The 22,739-nt window shown below is 54.7% G+C and overlaps 1 protein-coding gene across 2 annotated transcripts; it reads right to left on the bottom strand.

Annotated features, from left to right (window-relative positions):
• Nucleotides 1-2,836: 2,836 nt before the first annotated feature.
• On the bottom strand, nt 2,837-13,657 carry SLC48A1 (solute carrier family 48 member 1). Of its 2 annotated transcripts, none has more exons than XM_042892570.1 (3): nt 13,496-13,657; nt 5,123-5,293; nt 2,837-4,281 (listed from the first exon to the last, which is right to left on the bottom strand). In XM_042892570.1, the coding sequence occupies exons 1-3, from the start codon at nt 13,632-13,634 to the stop codon at nt 4,145-4,147; spliced, it is 447 nt and encodes a 148-aa protein (XP_042748504.1). In that variant the 5' UTR covers nt 13,635-13,657; the 3' UTR covers nt 2,837-4,144. The 2 variants fall into 2 exon arrangements, with proteins under 2 accessions (XP_042748504.1, XP_042748505.1); XM_042892571.1 differs by having other exon boundaries at nt 5,123-5,290.
• Nucleotides 13,658-22,739: the final 9,082 nt, after the last annotated feature.

The following is a 22,739-nucleotide window of genomic DNA, read 5'->3' as shown; positions in this document are numbered from 1 at the left end:
CCCCATCCAACCCCATCCACCCCATCCATCCCCATCCAACCCCATCCCCATCCACTCTACCCACCATCATCCCAATCCCCATCCACCCCACCCCACCACAACCACCGCCCCCTGCGCCCATCACAGCCCCCCATAACCCAACATCCCATCCCTGCGATGGCCTCATCCTGCCCTGTCCCTGCACCAGCACTGCCCCTCTGTGCCCAGGGCCACCCATCACAGCTCACGGTGGCATCCAGCTCCCCTTGCTCTGATGGGGCTGTTTCATCCAAGGGCTGCCTTTATGAAAATGGCATTTGGGGCATTTTTTTTTTTCTTCCCCAATGATTATTATTATTTTATTTTTATTCTTACAAGCAACAGCCGGTAAACAAAGACCAAATACGTGCTGAGTTGGCTCCCTGCTCACAGGGTGGGCCGGTCCTGATATGAGGCTGGGGAGAAAGCTTGCAGCAAAGCAGGCGTTGGAAGCAATTGGCACAGCATGGCACAGCACCACATATCTGCAGAGCACCACGTGCCCAGGAGCACAGACAGCCCTAAGGGTGACCTCAGAACCCGTATGGAGGAAAACCAAGCAGGTTGGATGGACTCAGAGCACGACGCGTGACATCGCCACGGGCAGAAGGCGCTGAGCATCCTCCTCCTCTTCCCAGAGCACCTCTCTGAGGGTCGGATCCTGCAGCTCCAGCAGGGCTGGGTCGCTCAGAGCCTTTGAAACGCCGCTTCCGTCCTCCCCACATCTTGAAAGCAGATTGCTCAAATGCAAAAAATCTGTTGTTTTCGTGAACGTTGCTTTGAACGTCTTCAAGCGCTGCTCGGGCAGGAGGGTGGGATCCCCCCCCCAGACCCTCCTCACGCTGGCTGTGAAGGTGCTGAGACCCGGCGATGGGGATCAGAAGGTGCTGGAGGCTGACACCCCGTGGGGCTGTGCTTTGTGGAACGCTCCTTGCTGCACCAGGGCTCCTCTGCAGCCCCAGGGCACGCGCTGAGCTCAGCGGATGCTGCTCCGTTTCTCAAGTGTGGCCAAAGAGCCAATAAACGCAAGGGCTGCAGCACATCCTGTGAGGTGAGGAGGGGGGATGGCATGAAACCGTCCATCCTGTTGGGTGGTAAAGGTCGGTCTGCCCTGAGGAAGGAGACTCGTGCAAAGTGGTGGGTTTGTGTTTGCCTTTCAGAGCTGCACAAAGCTCTGCTCCCCTTGAATCCCGTTGCCAGAGGGATGGGTCCAACCTTCAGGCTCTGGTGTAGAGGAAGGGTTGGGTCCCTGCCCCATAGAGGAGAAGGTTTTCCCCATCCTGAGAGGGGCAACCAAGGGTTGCTCTGCTTTCGTTTTGCTGCCATCTGGATCCAACGAGCTGCAAAACCCCTCCCATAGCACAGGGCAAAGCATGGCCCAGGGGACCACGACCTCTTCTGCAAACTGAAATGAGAAGGGACGTCACCTCCCTGTCCTCAGCCCCTGCAGGATGCTTTGACCGCAGTGCCACACAATGCAGCCACTGGGTCCAGGAAGGACAGTGGGTCCCAGGTGATGCTGTGCCCATGGCTGGGAGCAGCACTGGCACCACCTGCTGGGTAAAAAGACCCCGATGTCCCCGAGCATTGCTGGCATTGCTGTACCCCCAGCCCAACATAGGGGAACGGGGCCCCCCAGAGGGTCTCCAGCACTGTCACCATCTGTCAGCCCCATCACATCATCGCATCCCCATTGCTAGGGAGAACAAAACCAGCTGGGATTTCCGTGTGAGCAAACTGGAAGCGATGCCAGGAAGGACCTCCCAGCACACAGCAGCTCCCAGATCCACTCACATCCATTAAAATAAACCCTTCCCCCCCCCTCCCCTCCCGGTACATCCCACCTCCCCATCAGACCCCTGGATATGAAACGAGGACTTCTGCAGCTTTCAGCTTGCAGAAGGGTGGGTCTGTGAGGTGGGAGACGGCTCAGTGCGGCCCCCAAGGCGGGGCTTGGCTGGGACGTGCTGGTGCTGAAGGGCTCTGCTGCCTGGGGGGGGGGGGGGGAAGGGGGGGGGAGGGGGAGAGGGGGGCACCCAGCTCGGTCCCTCCCTGCTGCGCCGCTCACCTCATGGCAGCTCGCTGCTGCCCTCCGCCGGCCAAAGCCCACCCTGCACCCATGGGTGCCGACCCCCCCGGCTCCGTCAGAGTCGATGGATCTCTTCCTCTTCCCTTTCTCCTTCCCCTTTCCTTTCCCCTTCCCTTTCCTCTTTCATCCCTTCCCTTCCCTTCCCTTCCCTTCCCTTCCCTTCCCTTCGTTTTCCCCTGCTTATCCAGTGTAACAACAACAGCAGGAGAAGCCCAGAAGGAAATCTGCTGCACCCAGAGGAAAAGAGAGGTTTGGGAATCTCCACTGTGGGTGCAGGAATTCTCCACTCCTCCTATCCTGGGGGGCTTTTCAGACCATATCCAGCCCTCCCCTCCCTTCCCAGATTGGCACTGAGCTCTCCCAGCAGCCAAACACCCCCTGAAATCACTCAAAGGCTCTCCAGGGGCTTCAGCTTCTCAAGGCTTAACCCCAAACCTTCTGAGACCGGCAAGAGGGCTGAAGGAGGCTGGGGCTGTCTGACAGCAAAACCCAAATCCGGGAGTCCACACTCAGCACCTCTGCACAGGACAACAGCGAGGTCGTTTATCACAGGGAGATGAATCCTCCCTCCCCCAAAGACAACCTGCTGCGGCCCCACATCACCCCCAAAGCACCTTGTCATACAACCAACCCCTGTCCCTCCCCCATAGTGAAGCTCCTTTCACTCTGGCACCGAGGGAAGGAGACAGGATTTAATGACTTTGTGGAGCAGTGACTACAGGCGCTGAGTTTGGTGAGAAAGAGGCTGTATTTCTGCTCTTATTGTGGCATCACATACGAGTTACAGTGTGGTTTAGTACAAGGAGATGCTGGGATACACACAAATGAGCTCTGCTGTGAGTTTACCATCCTGCTGCAGGGCCAGGTTTTACACCAAGCGTGCAACCGAAAGCACAAACAATGTAAAAATATATTATATATTTACATACACCATCTTTTAAAAAGCTGAGACACGGAGTATAAAGTCCGGAGCTAAAAGATGTCAGAGAGAAAACGGGGGGTTAGGTTCAGTCAGCTGTCTGTGGGCAAATCTACCATCACAAAAATAACGTTTAAAAACCTCCAGGGGGGAAAAACTGATGGGAGTTTTGGATACGTTGCCCCTGCTGTGATTTCACTGTGATGGGAAGGGCAGCTTCCAGAGCTGGGAACAGCACCCAGGCAGCAAAACCCATCGGAGAAAGGTGTGAGATGGGTTAGGACAGTGTGAAAGTACTTGCAGACTCGACAGCGGGTGGCACAGCAGGGATCACCACTGCGCCTCCTGCCACTGCTGGCAGCCCCACGCCAGCAGGAAGGGAGGGTTTAGCATCTAAAAGCCTGAGCATTCGAGCTCCTGAGTGTGATCCACACACACGTGGACTCGGCCTGGCTTTAGGGATGTCTGGCTTTAGGGATGTCTGGCTTTAGGGATGTCTGGCTTTAGTGAATCCCAGCCGGCCTCCTGGCAGAGCTGCCTGCTGCTCTGCTGCGCACGCTGACCCAAAGGTGTTCCTTGATCTCAGCTGGGTCAGCTGTACCGCGCTGCAGAAAATCCTGGAAGATGTGGGGTGCTGGGGGTACCCAGGGGCTCCCTTCCCTTTCTCTCCATGGGGCAGAGCAGTGCAAGAAGGAGCTGGCTTGCACGCAGCAGGGCTCCTTGCTACGCACACCTGGAGCGAGCCGGCGGCTCCCTCCCTCGGGGGCTGCATCCTCAAGGCTTCAACCCACAGCCCCCCACCCTGGGGGCTGCTGAGCCACGTGAACCCCGGGGGACCTCAGGGCAACGAGGGCTTGGATGCAGGCCTGCTGTCTGTGAGCAGATGGAGCTTTTAAGCTCACTGCCAGACACAGGAAAGTGACAGAAGGAACAGATCGACAGCGTTAGCCAAACTTCAAATGGTTGAGTAAAAGCGATTAGGAAAAACCCCTCCTGCAGACAGACAAACCAAGCAGCGCTGGGTGGCTTCCTCCTCTGCCTCCTGCTTGCTTCTTGCACGTACCACTGGGGGGCAGCTCAGACATCCAGCACCTTCAGACGGGAGCAAAGTCCCAGCATCAGAAGTCACTGAGGATACTGATGTCTGCAAACTCATTCCTGTACCGGTAGGCGTAGAGGCTGAGCAGGAAGGCCCATTTCAAGGAGATGAAGCTCCAGACACACGACAGGTAGTAGCTTCTGGGATCAGTCAGGGCTAGGAGAGAAAAAAGGGACGTATTTCAAAATCCTATCTATCCTTTGCCTGGTCTGAATCCACCTCAACTCCAATCAAAAGCACACACACAAAAACACAGCCCTCCCCCCCCCCCCCCAAAAAAAAAAACCCACCCAGACTTTCTGCCTTTCATCTGCTGCCCAGCAGAGCCTGGGAGTCATTACATCAGCCCTCTTATGACAGCATTACATTCACAGCAGGAAGTTTCACGTGCTGACTCAGCTCAGAAGGCATTTTCACCCTGCTGATACGCAGTGAGGTTTCCAAACCCTCACCCACCTGCTTTAGGAGTGCTGAAGAAGCAGTGTTCAAGAGCACTCCCCTTATCTGTCATACATGTTAAGTACGTTCTGGTTTCTCTAGGAGACCAAACTGGAAGACGTGGGCTGCGTGACGAGGTCTGACAATGCAGGGGTGGAAAACAGGAAGGTGGGCACTGCCCCAATGGAGTGGGACCCGTCAGACAACAGAACTGCCCTCGTGCCATCAGCAGAGAGCAGCAGGAAACTGAAATGCAATGGCGTTCCTGCAGCCCCTCCCCAGAACAGGAGGTCGTGGATGTCCTGGAGGCATTCAAGGCCAGGCTGGATGTGGCTCTGGGCAGCCTTGGTCTGCTGGTTGGAGACCCTGCATGTAGCAGGGGGGTTGAAACCGGATGATCATCGTGGTTCCTTTGCAACCCAGGCCATTTTGTGATCCTATGAACACCTCCCAGGCTCCGGCCCCCAGCTCTGCCCTCTGCTCCTCCAGACCTAAACTCAGCATTTCCCAGCACTGCTGGCAGCTCCAACCCGCTGCTTTCTGCAGCCCAAATACTCACACTGATGCTGAGTGATGGCCAGGACGAGGAATGTGCAGAATCCCACCACGGAGAGAGCTGAGAAGAGGATCCCGATGAAGAGGAAGAACCTCAGCCCTTTTAACCAGGTCCTCCAGTAATCCTGCACATACATCACATGCGTGATTAGGGCCCAGAGCGCCAGAACACCTGCTTGATCAGACAGCAAGGGCAGTCAGTAGAGCACGCAGCACGCTGCAGCACCAAGGCCATTGAACAAACACAGCAGGAACCACCTCCACCTCGCACAGATCCCCCTCCAAACTCTTCCAGTGACCCAGAGGTAACAGCTCCCATTGCTCCAGGAGCCACGCAGGAAGGAGACTTTGAGGTGGGGACCGAGCGGCGCGGCTGATTTCTGTCCCCCAACCCCATCAAACAGAGCCCTGCCAGCACCCCCTGTTTGCTGCACAGCCCTTTGTTTGCACAACAAACACTTGGCAGGCACTGAATTACCACGGGGTTGAGGACCAGGGCTGCAGTGATGGGAGCAAAACACGTCGCCCCGGTTGCAATGGCCAAGTTGAAGTCAGGGTGCACCCAACCACCACGCAGCCTCACTGCTCACTCCATCATTATCTGTGCTTTCACAGAGCTGAGCAGGAATCTCTGCTTTTCCAAGCCATCCTGAAATGCTCTGACAGACAGCAGCTGCTTTAAATGATGACCCAATTCCTTCACACACTTGAGCTCCTAGGAAAAAGAAACCCAAGTCCACAACACTGATGTTAAATTGGGCCTATTTTCAAAATCCTGATAGGATTTCTGGAAGTGAAGGGGTGCAGATTGCAGCTCCCAGCTGATATCAGTGTGCATACGGCTCCCATTTGGAGCAAAGCACTCTCATGCAGTGTTTAAAGTGGATTAAATCCAGCTCGGCACTTCTAGGTCTGGATTACACAACCAGAGTAATATCTGAGCACGCAGAGTTGGTTCTTGTTTATTTATTGATGGAAAGATCAGTCAAAGAGCAGCCAAAGGCACTTCCTGGGCTTGCGTGTCTTTTCCATCACCACGTTTCACCGTCAAAAGGGAAGAAATGGGAGACAAAAAGGCCCCAAAGAATCCACATCACAGTTGCCAGCAGAAAGACAACGCATCCCTCCTTTACCTTATACTAAAAACTGCCACCATTTCCCCCAGTTTGAAAGAAAAGTGAGAGTAGAGGAAGACGGCACTTGAAGCCCCTCCAACCCTCGGATCTGGGCTGTTTGCTGCTTCCCAGCGAGGAGTGCAAAGCATTTGGAGCAGCTCCCCCTCTGCTGAAGTCGCAGCACCGCCTCGGAGCCACGGCACCAACGAGGAGCAGCTCCACCACGGAGCGCCTGCATCTGGCACTGCTGCCATCCAAACCAACCTCCACTGCTGTGCTCTCCTTCATTTCCACGTCCCGTCGTTAAGGAACAGCAGAGGGATGACAAACAAACAGGACAGCCAGCGCTGCTCCCATCCCGGCCTGCAGAACACACCTCCTGCTCGTCACTCACTGGACATGCAGAGCTTCTCCAGGCTTCAAAGAGTGGCATTGTGGCACAGAGCAAAACAACAGCGGGGAGGATGGCAGCTGAGCACCGCTGGCAGCAGCAGGGCTTTGCTGGCTTTCCCTTGCAGCTCCTTGCTTGCAGCCTTGCTGATCTCAAACTGAAGCTGGATTTCCACAAAGGCAGCCCTGAGCTCGGAAAGCTGGTGGTGGTTTTTAATCTTTTTGGGGTCTTTGATGGGGTGGAGAGGGGTAAAATACCCTCTGCAGAGAGCCATAGGGAACTCGAAGTGCAGGCAGGTGGCTCGGGGAGATAAAAGCCAGCCTGCAGAAGATAAAACCCAAAACAGCAAAAGCAAACGTTTCAGCTCCTCCTGGTATCCCTCAGCTTCGCAAACAGCTTGAAGCTGCTGATGAGAGGGGAGCCCTGGCTTTGCAGTTGGCAAAACATGCAGCTCCCCTGCAGGCTTTCAGATGAGTCAGCAGAACGGAGCTGAACTGCTGAGTCAACGCCCCGAAAGCAGTGCAGTAAGAAGAGGCTGTAAGAAGAGGCAGCACGTGAGCTGTCAGCAGGCCTGAGCCCAGCCTGATGCCTGACACAGCGCTGGGAAGGAAGCTCAGCTGATCCCCAGACCCACACCAAGCACTTCCCAAAGAAGAGAAGCCTGCTGACAGGCACCACGGCGTGCAAAGCTGGGTCACGAGGCCCTTCAGCACAGGGAATCCTTTCACCCAGAGCTCAGCCAGCAGAAAGCACGTTACCACATGAAGCAGAGGGGAAGGAGACTCAGCCAGCTCCAGCCATGTGATGCCCGCCTGTCCCCTGCGCTCCAGGGGCACTCAGACCCTTCAATGGATCCAGCAATGGAGCTGGCAGAGCACGAGGTGCCTTCTCTTCCCCCATTCCCCTTTCCCCAGCTTGTTTTCTTCTCTAAAATGGCAGAAAAGTGTTTCCAAGCAGTTAAATGAGCACTCGGAGCTGTTTGAATCAGCATCTGCACCGGCACAAGGAGAGGCTGGCAGGAGGAAACAGAGCAGAGCTCTGCTTTGGAAAAGCCCTCAGAGCAAAAAGCTCGCATGTTTAACCCAAACTGTAGCATTACAGCTCGCTCCTTCAGCTGTGCCACTTCAAAAAGTGCCTTTTTGAACAGGTTTTTTTTGCTGGAATGGGAAATAAGAGTTTGGTCATTTGAAGCGTGCAACTTTGACTTGCAGCGCATTCAGCTTCTCTCGTTCATCTCAATCTGCTCCTCCTCCAGACCTGCACCTCTGCTCTCCAGAACTGCATTCATGCAGAGGGAAAAGCAGCACCTGCAGCAGTGGAGAAGCAGCGCAGCTCATCAGCTCCCATTGCAGCACCTGCTGGAAATAACATCAGAAGCTCCACAGCCATTCAGAGCAGTGCTGGTGGATTCGCCCCACGTTCCGTGTCTGCAAGGAGAGCTGCTGAATAAAACACAATTGAGGGATTTCCGACCTGGAGCAAACAGTGAAGTGCAACAAAATGAGAAACTCATTGCCCAAAGCACACAAAGCTCCAGGAAAAGGAAATGGTCCAACAACCACCGGGACATCTGAAGCAACAGGGGTGGCTGGTTGTTTTCTTTCATGCTGGTTAGCAGGAGTTTTGACTGCGCTTTTAATTTGTATTTTAAGTCCAGGAGTGCACCTACAGTGCACTTGGAAGGAGTTTAAAGAAGCTCTAAAAAGGCAAATTCACAGCTGGACCGACCCCAGCTTGCAGCCTGGCACAGGACAGCGCTGACAAGCATCAACACAGCATATATACAGAGAGGGAGGAGCAGCCCTGCAGAGAAGGACCTGGGGGTCCTGGTGGGTGAAAAGCTGAACGTGAGCCAGCAGTTTGTGATTGCAGCTCAGAAAGCAAATGGGATCCTGGGCTGCATCAGAAGAGCCCAAGCAGGGGACAGGGAGGTGATTGAACCCCTCTGCTCTGCTCTTGTGAGGCCCCATCTGCAGCACTGCATCCAGGGCTGGGGGCTCCAAGACAAGACAGGGAGCTGTTGGAGAGGGTCCAGAGGAGCCGCAGAGATGAGCAGGGGATGCAGCACCTCCCTGCAAAGACAGGCTGAGGGAGCTGGGCTCATTCAGCATGGAGAATAGAAAGCTGGGGGTGACCTCAGTGCAGCCTGCAGTGCCTGAAGGGAGCCTGCAGCCAGGAGGGGAGGCAGCTCTGTGCAAGGGGAGATGGCAGCAGGACGAGGGGAAATGAAGTTGAGGGAGGGCAGATGGAGGCTGGATGTCAGGGAAGTTGTGTGCTGTGAGAGCGGTGAGGGGCTGAACAGCTGCCCAGAGAGGCTGTGATGCCCCGTCCATCCCTGGAGGTGTTGGAGGCTGGATGGGGCCCTGGGCAGCCTGGGCTGCTGTGAAATGGGGAGGTTGGTGGCCCTGCGTGTTGCAGGGGGTTGGAGCTCCGTGATCCTTGAGCTCCCTTCCAACCCAGCCGTCCTGTGATTCTATAGAGGCTTCCCCACTGGTGAGGCTGCTGGCAGCGAGCAGCAGAGCAGCTGCTTCCCTGAGCTCAGAGCACGCTGCAGCCTGCCAGGACGCCGTGTACAGCACGGATGGGTGGTGTGGATCCCAGGGACAAAACAACAACGGCGTGAGGCCAAGGAGAAGCATGTGCATACACAGGGGAGCTGCTCTGCAGCCAGCCTTCCTCTTCCTGGGGCTCGAAACACGCGCTGGAAGGCAGCAGCTGACGGCAAACGATGAGAAAAAGAAAACAAGCAAAGCAAAACAGAACAAAACAAAGCACGCATTAAAGAGTGCCTGAATGGCCCTGGAAAACATGAAGCCTATGGTGAGCAATGGGGAACGCCTGCAGTGCTCACAGAGCCCTCGCTTTGCATCTGCACAAACCTCCTTCGTGCGCTCGGTGCCCACCCCAAAAGGAGCCCATGCTTCTCCACGGCACGTTCCTCCTGTCCTTTCTGTGTCAGGAAGGCTTTGCCTTCTCTGGTTGGTTCCCAGAAAGGGTGAAATGTTTCTTCCTGGGGTCCCAGCCAAGCGAGTGCAGTGTCAGAGGTTAAAAATGGGTTTTTCCTGCCCGGTTCTTCTGCCAAAATAGCTGAGGATCAACAGCGAAATATTTTAGGCAAGCAGCTCTCAAATGAGAGGAGTCTATGGAGTATCGGAGTGCCAACTGGCTTTCATCTGGCAAGCCCTCCCCGTGGGCTTTATTTCTGTTTGGAGGGAAGCAGACAGAGCAGCACGGGCACACGGTGTGAAAAAGGGCATTTAAGACAAAACCAGCATCCCATTTTCCAGCCCTTCAGCAGCACCTGAAGGGATCCAGCTCTGCCCTCAGCACTCAGCAGAACCCTGGGCTTCCCTGTGCTCCCCTCCGTGTGCTGTCCTCCATTGAAGACAAAGGAACAGAAGGGCCACGAGGCAGAACCCAACGACTGCAGCTCCCTGTGTATGAATTCCACCACCTGGCCATGTTCTGTTCCACAACTGCAATGCTTGCTGTACATGCTGCTCTCACCCTGGGCTTGGAACAAGCTGACCTGCCTTCATTTACCTGCAAAATGCAGGTGAGATGAGCTGTGAGAGCATCTCTGCGTGCAGCACAAACCACCTCCTGCCACTTCCACTTATCAGACACCTTCAAGATTCCGAGCATCTGAAAAAGCACATTTCAGCTTTCATCTTCTTTGCTACCAGCTCCATATTGCATTCTCAAAGCACAAGTTTGGCCAGAAATAATTGAGCAGCTTGGAAACAGCCCGTAACGACTCCTTGAGTGGCTCAGAATGGAACAGCAGAGCACTGAGATGGCCAGCATGAACTCAGGAGCCACCCTTCAGGTCCTGAGATTGCTCTGTGAAGATCAGGGAGCTGATGTTACCGTGTGTGGAGGGGGTGGGGGGTTGTTGTTATTACAAAAGACAACCAGAAAGACTGGAAAGGTGGCTGCTCAGCATCTTAAATTGCCGGCTGCTGGTTTCACAGTGAGAGGCAATTGAACTTAAATGGAAAGATTAAAGCAGAGAAGGAGACAGCAAGGAAGAAGGGAAGCATGCAGAGACATCCCAGAGCAGAACATCCCCAGTGAGCCAAGAGCACAACAGGAAAACTTGCAGTAAGGTGGACTGCAGCCTGCAAGCACACAGAAGGAGAAAACAAGCACCTGAGAGGCAATGGGAGAACCAGGAAGATACTTAAAACCAGAGGAGTGTGTCCAAGCAGAGCCATGGAAAAGGTTTGACAGGCAAAGCCTCACCTTAATGGGAACTACAGCAATTAGGAACTTCTGCAAAGCTGCCAAGCCTGAACCGTCTTCTTCCCCCCATGTACACAGTGGGGCTGCAGCTCGCACCTCGGCGCTCAGATCTGAGCAACCACAGAAAAGGGCCCGAAACCAAACGCGTGTTTGGAAGGCAGTGGGCCCACAGAGGGCAACAGGCACAGCTCTCTGCTCTGCCCACACCAACGCTTGAGCTGTGCCCCACAGATGGGGGAGAAGCTGCCATCCTACCTGCGCTACCCTGCACAGCATGAAGGGCACCTGGCAATGCCTGCAATGAGCTCTGCCACATCCACGCTGCAGGAAGCTTCAGCAGCTCATCCTCTTCCTTTCCTGCCATCCTCTGCCAGTAGAAACACATCTAGTTCAATGCATGTAAAGCAGAAGCGACCCAGGGGGGCTCCACGCTCACCTAAGCCCCCAACAACACGAGCTGCCTCCTACACGCCTCGATTTTCAGATGGAAAAGAATAACAAAACACAGGCCTTCCTTGTTGGGAAGTTTGCTCCTCTGCAACCACGCAGTTTGCCCGCTTTGCTGTGCTGTGCAATGAGTGGAACTGCTGTGATGGTGAGCACAGAGCTGAGGGCACAGCTGGACTTCAGCGTTTGCCTGGCAGGAGCACAGGTTTCAAAGGTCCTCTCCATACATGCGTGGTTGCTCTCATTCCTTCCTGGCCCCTGCCTTGAGACAGAATGCTACACAAGAACGAGGAGCAGGAATGTAAAGCTGAAATCTCACTGCAATCACCTGGGGAGAATTTCCACCTCCTGAAACACCAGGAGGCAAAAAACGTGAAGCAGAAAGGCAGGAAAAAGCAGCCAAGGATGTAAGAGGAAAGGAACCTCCTGAAACAGCTTTGTCATAACAGCAGAGCGCACTGAAAGCCTTTCTGACTTTCCTCAATGCGTTTCTCAGGCTTTGAGATCCCACTGAGGCTCTCCTATGGACATTTCATGTCTGTGTGTACACAAACCAGCAAATGACCGCTTGCTTTTTATCTCCGTTTTTTGCTTACCTTGAGCCCCTGTTACCTTAACCAGCTTCAATTACCTGGTACCTAATCAGCACACAGACCTCCTCCTCCCTGCAGATAATAACCTAAGTGACTCCAGCATCACCAGCATTGGATGCTTTCTCTCTCTGCTTTCTCACCAGCTTCCTTCTCCTCCAGAAATCCCTCTGTGAACACAAAGGTGTGTAAAACACCACTTATTTCCCTGTGCATTGCTTAGGCCCTACAACACTCCAGCTTCCCCTACACCACTGAGTAAAGCAAGACAAGCAGGTCGCATTCGCTCAGCTTAACTCCAATTCCAGCTGGAATTAAAGCTCTTTTGGAAGAAGAGGAGGGTGAAGAAGCTGAGAGAACTGAACAGGAAACGTAGAACTGTGAGCATCACAGCCAACCTGACAGCATGGCACATACTGAGAAGCACAGGGCAGAGCTGGCATTGCTCACCACAGAGTTTTGCTTCACTCTGTGCTCTTCCTCCAGGTGCTCACTCGCATTCAGCCCCACGAAAGTCCTGAGCTGCTCAGCAAACAAAGTGAGACAGGACTACGATCTCCTCCAACCCAATCATTAACGAAGATCCACAGATCTGTTTTGGGCCACCAAACCTCTGTGATTTCAGCGGTGCGTCTTACAGCTTGAGCCCTGTAAGCCAAGCAGCTCACACTGCTCACACCTCAGCCTATGTCACAACACCTGCCCAGATGTTCCCCGTGGATACAAACCTCAGCAGCTTTCATTTTCCTTTTTTCCTCCCCTGAAAACACACAGCACACCTAAACGCCGCTTTCCAGACCTGAATTTCCCTAGCAAAGCCAACGTTAAGCCTGCAATAAAATCCTCCTCTGGGTAAAAAAGCTGGCTGGCACGCGGGGTCTCGCTCCACACACATGCAGACACTGTGACCCCTGGCATTCCCAGCTGCAAACACAGCCTGCACGCTGCAACCCCAACAGCTTCTGGCCAAAGCCACTTCCTCAATAACACCAGAAGCTGGGGAGAGCACCCGAAACACCACAGCGTGCCCCAAAACCCACCTGTCCCATCCCCCATCCCCTCCTGCAGTCTCGTTCTCCCCACCAGCCCCAGCTTTGCCCCCCTTCTTCCATTCAGATTTAAGGCAAACACCCCCCCCCCCCTTGCCCCCCACTGTGTCCCCAAGCACTGGGGGAAGCAGAAGGCAGGACGGTACCCAGGGAATTTTGGGGATGCTCCAGGGCCTGTGGGCATGGGGAGAGGCACAAAGCCAGGCTTGGGGGACACTGCCAGCTCTGGGGTCACATCAAGGGGGTTCACACTGGGGGGAGGGGTCACCTCAGTGGGATCACCTCAGGGTGGGGGGGGTGAGGGAGGGATCATCTCGGGAGACGGGGGGGGGTTCATGTTGGGGTTAGGGGGATCACCTGGGGGGCGTTCAAATCGGGGGGGGGATCAAAAAAAGGAGGGGGGGGGGGTCACCTTGGAGGGGGGGTCACGTCGGCGGTGGCGGGGGTCACCTGATGGGGGGGGGGGGGGTCACCTCGAGGGGGAGGGGTCACCTCACACAGTCCACCCCGACCACCCTCCCAACAGCCATCCCAGCGTACCCGAGAGCCCCCCGGCCGCTGCCGTAGCGGGCTGGCGGAAAGCGGGCGCCAGGCTCCAGGTGAAGAAGGCCGAGAAGCCCATGACGGCTCCGACGGCCGCGTAGGCCAAGCGTACAGCGAGCGCCCGGCTCACCGCCATCGGAGCGCTCCGCCGCCACCGCCCGAAGCCCCGCCCACCGCCCACCGCCGGGCCGCGCCCACAGATACGCCTACTGACCACGCCCACTTTTGTGCCGCCCCTCTGCTGAGCGCCCCCTCGCGGCCCGGAGGACTGAAGGGGTGGATCGGGACTCGTGGGGAGGGGGCGTGAGGGGAGTGGGGTCATCGAGGGTGTAGAGGACGTGGAGGATGGAGGGAGATGAGGGGGACGTGGGGGTCGTGAGACACGAGGGGACATAGGGGGGGTGGTAGAGGGCATGAAGGCACCGGGAGGGTATGGGGACATGGGGGATGTGGGGATCTGAGGGGCATATAGGGGCCACAAGGGGTGATGGGGAGATGTAGGGGACAAATGGGGCGTGGGGCCACAGGGACATGAAGGGAATGCGAGGTGGCACAGAGGGGGTTGTGGAGATGTGGAGGGCAAAGGGGGCAATGGGGGGTATGGGAATGTGAGGGAGGTATGGGAACAGGGGATGTGCAGGGTTTTGGGGACATGGAAGCATGTAGGGGACATGGAGGGGTCGGGGATACTGAGGTACTGGGACAGGAGAGGGTCATGGGGGCTGTGAGGGTGTAGTGACAAAGGGAATACGGCAGCTGTGGGGATATGGGGTCATGGGGGGACCCGGGACAAAGGCGGATGTAGGGACGCGGGAAGAAACGGGAGGCAAAGGGATGCAGGGAGATGTCCCTATGGGGCCACGTGTGGCTGAGGGACAGGATGACACCGGGGGGTTGGGGACAGGGGGGAGGTGACAACGGGAGGGGACTGCGCTGTTCAATGCTATCCCCGAGCTGCGTGCAGGCTGCAGGCAGGGCAGTCCCTGCTCTAGGTGGCAGCAGCCTCTTTCCCTTCCGTGCTGAGGCATCCAAACGTCATCTCCCCTTCCCTGTTTCCCTCCGAGGAGCGCTACCCACAGTGGGGTTTCTCCTTAAATGCAATGGGAATTCCTCCAAACCCTTTCATCCCCCTGCCTTTCTCCTCTCCCTATGGCTGTCGCCTCCAAAGTGTCCCCAGAAGCGTTCCCAGAGGTGTCTGCAAAGCTGTTCTCCTCTTGGGGCTGCACAAATCCCATTCCCCCAGCTTCTCCTCATCCCAGCCCTTCTCTTCTCACCCAAAGCATCTTCTGCTGCCATTGCTCGCAATGAGAGGTCCTCTCTGGATGGCATCCCATCCCCACACGTCACCAAGCCACACAGCTTGGTGTCACCCAGAAAGGGCTGAAGGTGCACCGATCCCACTATCAGGGTCAATGATAAAGATATTAAAGGTGGGTGGTCCCACTACCCACCCTGAGGGACACCACTGTCACCAACCTCCATCCGTTGGCCCATCGGTCACCACGCTCTGGTTATGACTTTGCAACCATCAAACCTTTCCTGTTTAGAGCTGTGGGGGTCTGACCCGCTTCCCATGTCATTGATGAACGTATTAATTAGCGTCGGCCCCAGCGCTGACCCCTGAGGGACTCCACCGTCGCTTATCTCCATCCGGACTTCCATGAGCTCCCTATGGATTTTCATTGGGGCTGTGGATGTGGTTGAGGTTTTGGCTGCATCGGGGCAGCAGAAAGCACAGAAGACACCGACAAAGCGTGAGCAACACGTGAAACCTTAACGAATTCTTGGCTGAAGAGCTGGAAAATGAGACCTCTGGTGTGAGACGATCCCACACCTCACTTGGGTTCAGCAGCGCTGAGCTCCAGCCCAATGCCCAGGGATGGGCGCAGGCCTCAGGGGGGGGCATTAATAAAACCCTTGGGAATAAGCAGCAGAGATCAGCCTGATGTTCTGTGGGTGTGTGGACGTGCTGTGAGGGCCTTTGGGTTTTGTTCTTACTGGGAAAGACCTGAAAGCTGCAAAAAAAAAAAAAAGCCACTTTTTCTGGCACCTTCTCCAGCAGTCACAGGAATTCAGGTGCTTCATGCACACACCTGGAAGAGCAATAAGCGGCGTCAGCAAATGCCAGGCAGCTCTCCTGTGTCAAAGCAGATAAAATCAGCTCCAGCGCTGTTCTTTCTGGCTGTTCACACCTGTGTGGTGTGCAAATGATCCAGCAGAAATTCCGAGACGATTTCCACATCCTCGGCCCAACGGCGCTGAAGGGGGGGAGAAACCAAAGAGATTTTGCAGAGCCGTCTTGTTTTTTTTTCCATGCAGAAAAAAACCTCCATCAGAAATGGGAAAAGTTTGCTGTTTGTGAGTGAGCGAGGTTGAACCGGGTCATCGCTGCAATGGGTTTGGGAGACCTTGGGTCGTTTCCATAGAAAACAGTGGGACTCATGTAAATACTGAGCTGCCTTGGAGGGGGACACGTGGATGACGTGGCCTTGAGGACGCAGCGCGCATTGGCTTCTGCAGAAATCCATTGCCACGTGGTAACCAGCCATCAGAAGGGCATCAGGAGGCAGAATTCCACACGCAGGGTCTCTCCCTATACCTAGAAGTGATGAAAAGCCCAAAGGGAGAAGGTTGGATTCTGGGCGGTGGGATTTCATGGGGCTCCTGAGAAGGGAAAGCAGACGGCGCTCAGCAGCAGGGCAGGAAAATGTGGTTTCATGCCTGAGACAGCAGCAGATCCATAACAAAGATAAGGAAGCTTTGCATGATGACGGGAGTGGGGCCGGGTATTCATCCAGCTGCCTCCAGCACGAGCTGGGGAAAGCATGGAGCTCACTGCCAAAGCTGAGGGCTTCAAAGGGATCCACCAGGATGGGTGCATGGCTCGAAGGCGTGGGTCCAGGATCTGATGCATGGGAGGACTCAGGAGCAGAACCACTGCACGGAAATAGCTTTATACCCAAGGAAGGAGGGAATAACGTGTGTCCCTTTGATGGGGATGAGACGATGCTGTCTGTGATCCGCATCCCATAGGGGCTGACATCATTGCTGCGTGCAGCCGTGCGTGTCGAGGCATTGGGCACCGCAGGCTGTGAGTCACCTCATCCCCAGGCGAAGATCTCCGCCAGCTCAGGGGAACTGAGCCCAAGGAGAGATCTCACCCTCATCCCCTGCCAGAACCAAACGAAGGCTGGGCTGGGTGCTGGCAGGAGCTGCACCCCGATGCTGGAGGAGTCCGCTTTGGGTCAGTGCTTTTTTGAGCGTCTGGCAGTCGGAGCGCAAAAAAATGCGCTGATCCTCGTGGAAAAGCAGCGCTGCTGCAAGCAGCACCCCTAAGCAAATGGGGCCTGAGAACCATCCCCGAAGAAAACAGGATCCAAGCACAATCCACGGAGCATCAAGCCCCCAGTCTCCTGTTAATGGCAGCTGAGTGTGCGCCCCGCGATCCTCCTTCCTTGCCCAGATGTATCAAGAGTGATGCAATCACTGCCCAAGTGCTGCATCCCTTAGGATGCTCAGTGAGAGATGTGTCTCCTGCTGTTCCCATTCGGCGTCGCCTTGGTCCACAGCTCTGTCCTTCCTCAGACAAGGGGGGCCATGTGGCTTGCAGGTGGGCTTGGGTTTTTGGGGCCTTTTTGGGTGCCTTTTTGGGTTAGGACGCATAAAATGGAGGAGAGAGAAGTGGGGAGGAATGACCTTTTCCACCTCAGGATGTGAGATGAGTTTGAAGCATCTTCAGCCCAGCAGAAGAGAAAGCAACCGCCAAAACATTGGAAGAAAGAACAACCTTGGGATTAGGACAATTAGAAGCTGCTGGGATTTGCATAGCCTAATTAAAGATTCACTGAGCAGACACAACGAGACACAGCCTGAGCAGCCTCCCCATGCTCAGCATTTCCCTGTGGCTGCCCTGGGTCACGTTTCAGGGCATGATTCACATCCCACACGTAGGAGATCTCTGCTCTCACGGGCTGCGATAGGAGCTGAGTGCTGTGGGACCGTCCCACAGAAAACAGATGGGAGCAGCTGGGGATTTAGGACCCAATTTAGGGCAGCATTTTTCATTTTGAGCAAGGAGAGAAAGCTGAGATGCCGACACAGATCCTCCTCACTTTCGGCACTGGCTGTACTTCTCAATCCAATGACCCCAACTCATCAACCCAACAAACCCAACAAACTCAACTTCTTAACCCCAAACCCCCATCTTCTCAACCCAGCAAACCCAGCTCCTCAACCCAACAAACCCAATTCCTCAACCCAACGAACCCAATTCCTCAATCCAACAAACCCATCTTCTCAACCCAACAAACCCAATTCCTCAACCCAACAAATCCAACCTCTCAACCCAACGAACCCAACTTCTCAGCTCAGTGAACCCAACTTCTGAACCCCAAACCCCCATCTTCTCAACCCAACAAACCCAATTCCTTAACCCAACAAACCCAACTTCTCAGCTCAGTGAACCCAAATTCTGAACCCCAAACCCCCATCTTCTCAACCCAACGAACCCAATTCCTCAACCCAATGAATCCAACTTCTCAACCCGAAATCCCCACCTTTCCAACCCTACAAACCCAGCTCCTAAACCCAAGAAACCCAACTTCTCAACCCAACAAACCTGATTCCTCAACCCTATGATCCCAACTTCTCAACCCAACGAACTCAACTTCTCAACCCCCAAACCCCAACTTATCAACCCCCAAAACTCCAATGTCTCAGCTCAGTGATCCTAATTTATCAACACAACTCAACCCAACGGTGTTTTTCCATCTGTTGTCACAAAATGGGTTTCCCCACTCATTGGCAATATCCATAACAACAATTAGCCCTGGAACAGCCCCGGATGGGATTTTTGTTCCACCCATATGAACACCGCTTCTTTTTGAGCTTTGGACCTTGGACCTTTTCCCTGCCATCAGGTTGCAGGGAGCAAGGCTGAAGTCACTGCAACAGCTGGAGTTTGGCAGCGTTTCCTTCCTCCTCCTCCCCATATGCCACATGCAGGGAAAGCTGCATTGGGGCTGAATCCAGCAGCAAAAGGAGGAAAACCCATCAGGATGCGGGCAGCCCTGCTCGTCAGTTAGAGAGCTGGATGCCATCCCACTTCTCTGCTTGAGAAGTCGTCCTTGAGGGTTTGTTTTTATTTTTAACCTTTGCAGAGGAATGTAAAAAGTTTCAGCTGCATGAACAACCAGGAAAAAAATGATTTCAACCCCATGAATATTGAAGCACAAACACGGAAGGAGGAAAAGTGAAGGGAATGAGGAGGTCCCGACCCTTCCTGGTAAAGGGAGGAGTTCCTGAGGCTTCCTTAAAGCAGCCCGTTGGGAAAACCATTGTTTTCCCTTCTCCTCCCACAGAGCTCGTGGCACAGCCTGACGCTGCGGACTCAGTTTGCCCAAATCTGCCCCAAGGTCTGCACAATTTGGGGCCTGTGACTCAGCATCGCCATGCTGTGGTGCTAAGGATGCTGCAGCCCTTCACGTCCATCCACCCCCGTGGCTGCAGCCCTGGTGTGAGCTGTGTTCTTTTGATTTCCTTTTCATTTGCTTTTTCAGAGTGAAATCTCCCCGTTCTTGTCCATCCATAGCGGTGCTCATTGGGGGCTGGGGGGTGTTTGGGCTGGGAAGGAAAGCAAGATCAGTTGTTTCCTGGTGGGCGATAAGAAGCCCTCGCTGGTTCAGATCCATCTTTGCACGTCTATGGAGATGCAAATCTGGGCATCGCCTTACAGGAAGAATCAGGAGAAACAAACTGGATATGGAAATGCTGAGCAAGACCCGTCACGCTCCCCAGGCATTAATTAAGGAGCGCTGATTGCCTTTGGGATCCTTCCCCAAGTAGCAGCATCCCTCCAGTGATCCCAAACCATCACAGAATCACAGAATTGTAGGGGTTGGAAGGGACCTCCAGAGATCATCAAGTTCAACCTCCTGCCAAAGCAGTTCCCTACAGCAGGTCGCACAGGTCGGCATCCATGCAGGTCTGGAACATCTCCAGAGCAGGAGACTCCACCACCTCCCTGGGCAGCCTGTTCCAGTGCTCCGTCACCTCACTGCACAGCCATTCCTTCGCACATTGCTGCACAACTTCCTATGCTGCAGTTTCCGGCCATTTCCCCTTGTCCTGTCTCCACTCACCACTGAAAACAGTCCGGCCTCGCCATTCTGCCCCCAACACCTCAGATATTCACAGACCTGGATCAGGTCCCCTCTCAGCCTTCTTTCCTCCAGGCTGAACAGACCCAGTTCACTCAGCCTTTCCCCATAGCAGAGATGCTCCAGGCCCCTCACCATCTTGGTGGCCCTCCGCTGGACTCTTCCCAAGAGCTCCCTGTCTGTTTTGTGCTGGGGAGCCCAGAACTGGACGCAGTGCTGCAGATGAGGCCTCAGCAGGGCAGAGCAGAGGGGGAGGATCGCCTCCCTCGACCTGCTGGCCACGCTGTGTGCAATGCAGCCCAGGATGCCATTGGCCTTTTGGCCACAAGGGCACACTGCTGGCTCATGGCCGACCTGTCGTCCACCAGGACACCCAGGTCCCTCTGTGCAGAGCTCCCCTCCAGCAGCTCATCCCCAACCTGTACTGCTGCATGCAATTATTCCTCCCCAGATGCAAGACTCTACACTTGCTTTTGTTAAACCTCATCCGGTTTTTCTTTGCCCAGCTCTCAGCCTGTCCAGCTCTCACTGAATGGTAACACAGCCTTCAGGCTGTCAGCCAATCCTCCCAACTTCGTATCATCAGCAAACTTGCTGAGGGTGGCCACTATCTCCTCATCGAGGTCATTGATGAAGATGTTGAACAAGACCGGACCCAGCACTGACCCCTGAGGAACACAGCTGCTTACAGGCCTCCAACTGGACTCTGCACCACCACCAACGACCATCAGGAAGGCTCCATCACCGCAAGCAGAGGCTGTGAGGAAAGGATACCAAGAGATGGTTTCCTCCCAGCAAAAAGGCATAGCTCGTGTTAATTCATGGGGAGCGCTTCGTTCTGCACCAATTAGGAAGCAAAATGCTGATTAAATTACAAATCATGCGGGCTAAACCCGAAGGGTTCTTTAATGCTGGGTGTCGCAGTGAGGCACTCACAAAAACTGCGCTGGGATAATAATGGTAATCATAATGGGAGCGATATCCCTCAAAGTAACGATGGTGTAAATTAGGAAAGGCCGCGCTGGTTAAAAAGGAGCAAAATATGGTTTGAGGACAAGAGATACATAAAGCACCAATGCTGGGGGATGAGGCAGCGTGCTCAGAGAGCTGTAATTTACAGCCGTTTTCCTCACAATCATATTTTCAACACCGATTTATTATCCTGTTAAGCCCAAGAGGTGATAAATACTAAAATCTCTTTGACAGCCACATGCCGGCAGGCATTCCCATCCCTGATACAAAGAGCTGAGCTGCTTCTCGTTCAGAATCTCCCATGCAAACACACCAGAAGACCCCGAAACGATCCCTAAATGGAGGAGGCAGTGAGGAATGGTTGTAGATTTGGGTAAGAGAGCTGGAATTGCTGCCCTGTGCGTCACCCTCAGCACTGCGCCATCTCTGGGGCTGAGATACGGTATCTCTGGAAATCAATGCTTGTAGGGTGAGCAAGAGCTGGGACGAATCTGGAGCATGCATGTGAGTGGAGCAGGGCAGAGGTTTGCACCCTGCAAGCAGCAGCAGTCGGTTTTTCATTCAAGGGAAATAAAAGTTGCCAAGCACAGCCTTTGGGACACGATCGTCACCACGTCCCTGCTCTGCGTGCTCAGCCTGGAGGATGATGCAGAGGGATGGAGGATGCAGAGGTGTGGAGGAGGCAGAGGAGTGGAGGATGCAGAGGTGTGGAGGATGCAGAAGGATGCAGGATGCAGAGGGATGCAGGATACAGAGGAGTGGAGGATGCAGAGGAGTGGAGGAGGCAGAGGGATGCAGGATGCAGAGGAGGGGAGGAGGCAGAGGTGTGGAGGAGGCAGAAGGATGCAGGATGCAGAGGTGTGGAGGATGCATGTGGTGCAGTTGGGCTCTGCAAGTCAAACCTAGAGATGAAGGGATGCAAGATGCATTCAGCGCAGTTGGGTTTTGCAAATGAACCCAAGGGATGCAGGATGCACGTGGTGCAAAGGATGCAGGATGCAGAGGGATGCAGGATGCACGCAATGCGGTCAGGCTTTGCAAATCAAACCCAAATCTGTTTGGGTTGGTTCTTTTTCCATTCAGGGGACACCTGAGCCAATGATCCAGCTTTGCTGCAGCCAGAATGCAACCCCTGGGACCCACAGCCTGGTGCTCTGTGGGAAAGGGCAGCCCTGGAGCTATAAGGAGCAGCAGCCTGATGTGCCACCAGCACTGCTTTTCCCACAGAGCACCAAGTCCAGCTCACTGCATTCCTCAAATGCTATTTTATCCCCAGCATGATTTATGAAAGAGCCTGTGGACGGAGGGGCTCAGTGGTGGCCTTGTTTATATGGCAAGAGCGAGATGTTTGTGCCCTGAACTGCCCATAGAAACAGGTTTTGTCGTTGGTTTTGTTGCACGCGTGCTTTGCTTTCTTTTGCCGCTAAACCATCCATGAAACACAGAGCAAAACAAAACCAAAACACAACAACCCTTTGGGAGTCTGGTTGCCCCCATCCCACGCCGCTGCTGTGCTGAGACCCAAGTGGGACCCAACCCATGGGCACCTCTCTGCAAACCACCCTGCTCCCAGGAAAGGCACATTGCCAGGGGGCCAGGCCTGCCTGCTGCAGGAGATTAATTATTATTCAAGCGCTGATAAAGCGAGCAAGTTAAAACGCAGTGATAAAGGCTCAGATAAAGCAGAGCTGCTCTGTTTGCATTTTATGGCAGGCAGGAGCTGCTCTGGTGGCTGCTGCAGCCTTTGGGGATGTGTGACCCTATGCTGGCAGCAGCGGGGTTGTGAGGTTCTGGCATTCCTGTGCTTGGTTTGCAGCTGGATAAGCAAATGCTGGAGGCAAGCAGGGCTGCTGGGTGCACAGTGCTGGGGTTCTGTGCTTTGGGCAGTGCTGGTCACCGTTGCTCTGTAGAGGCCATCAGATTGGTGACACCCTCAGAGCCCTGCTGGTTCCGTGTCATCTTGTCCTGCAAGGATGCAGCAGGGGCAGCATTGCTGCAGGATGCTCTCATTCCCCAGCCTGGAGCATCTCTTAGTGGTCCAGCGATGGTGGGACAACGGGGTGCAGAGTGTTGGGAGCCACCCTGCCCACGGTTTGTCCTCATTCCTGCAG

Source organism: Lagopus leucura, unplaced genomic scaffold (assembly GCF_019238085.1).
Source record: "Lagopus leucura isolate 7727_CA_CO unplaced genomic scaffold, USGS_WTPT01 202-0_obj-0_obj, whole genome shotgun sequence".
Classification (NCBI taxonomy): Eukaryota; Metazoa; Chordata; class Aves; order Galliformes; family Phasianidae; genus Lagopus; species Lagopus leucura.
This window is presented reverse-complemented; position numbering and strand designations above follow the sequence as displayed.

Excerpts from the sequence above, each read along its gene's own strand:
- SLC48A1 (XM_042892570.1), bottom strand. The coding sequence starts at position 13,634 with ATGGCGGTGAGCCGGGCGCTCGCTGTACGCTTGGCCTACGCGGCCGTC. Across the intron at positions 5,294-13,495 it reads AGCGGCCGGGGGGCTCTCGG|CAGGTGTTCTGGCGCTCTGG; the intron begins GTACGCTGGGAT and ends TGTCTGATCAAG. Across the intron at positions 4,282-5,122 it reads GGCCATCACTCAGCATCAGT|CCCTGACTGATCCCAGAAGC; the intron begins GTGAGTATTTGG and ends TTTCTCTCCTAG.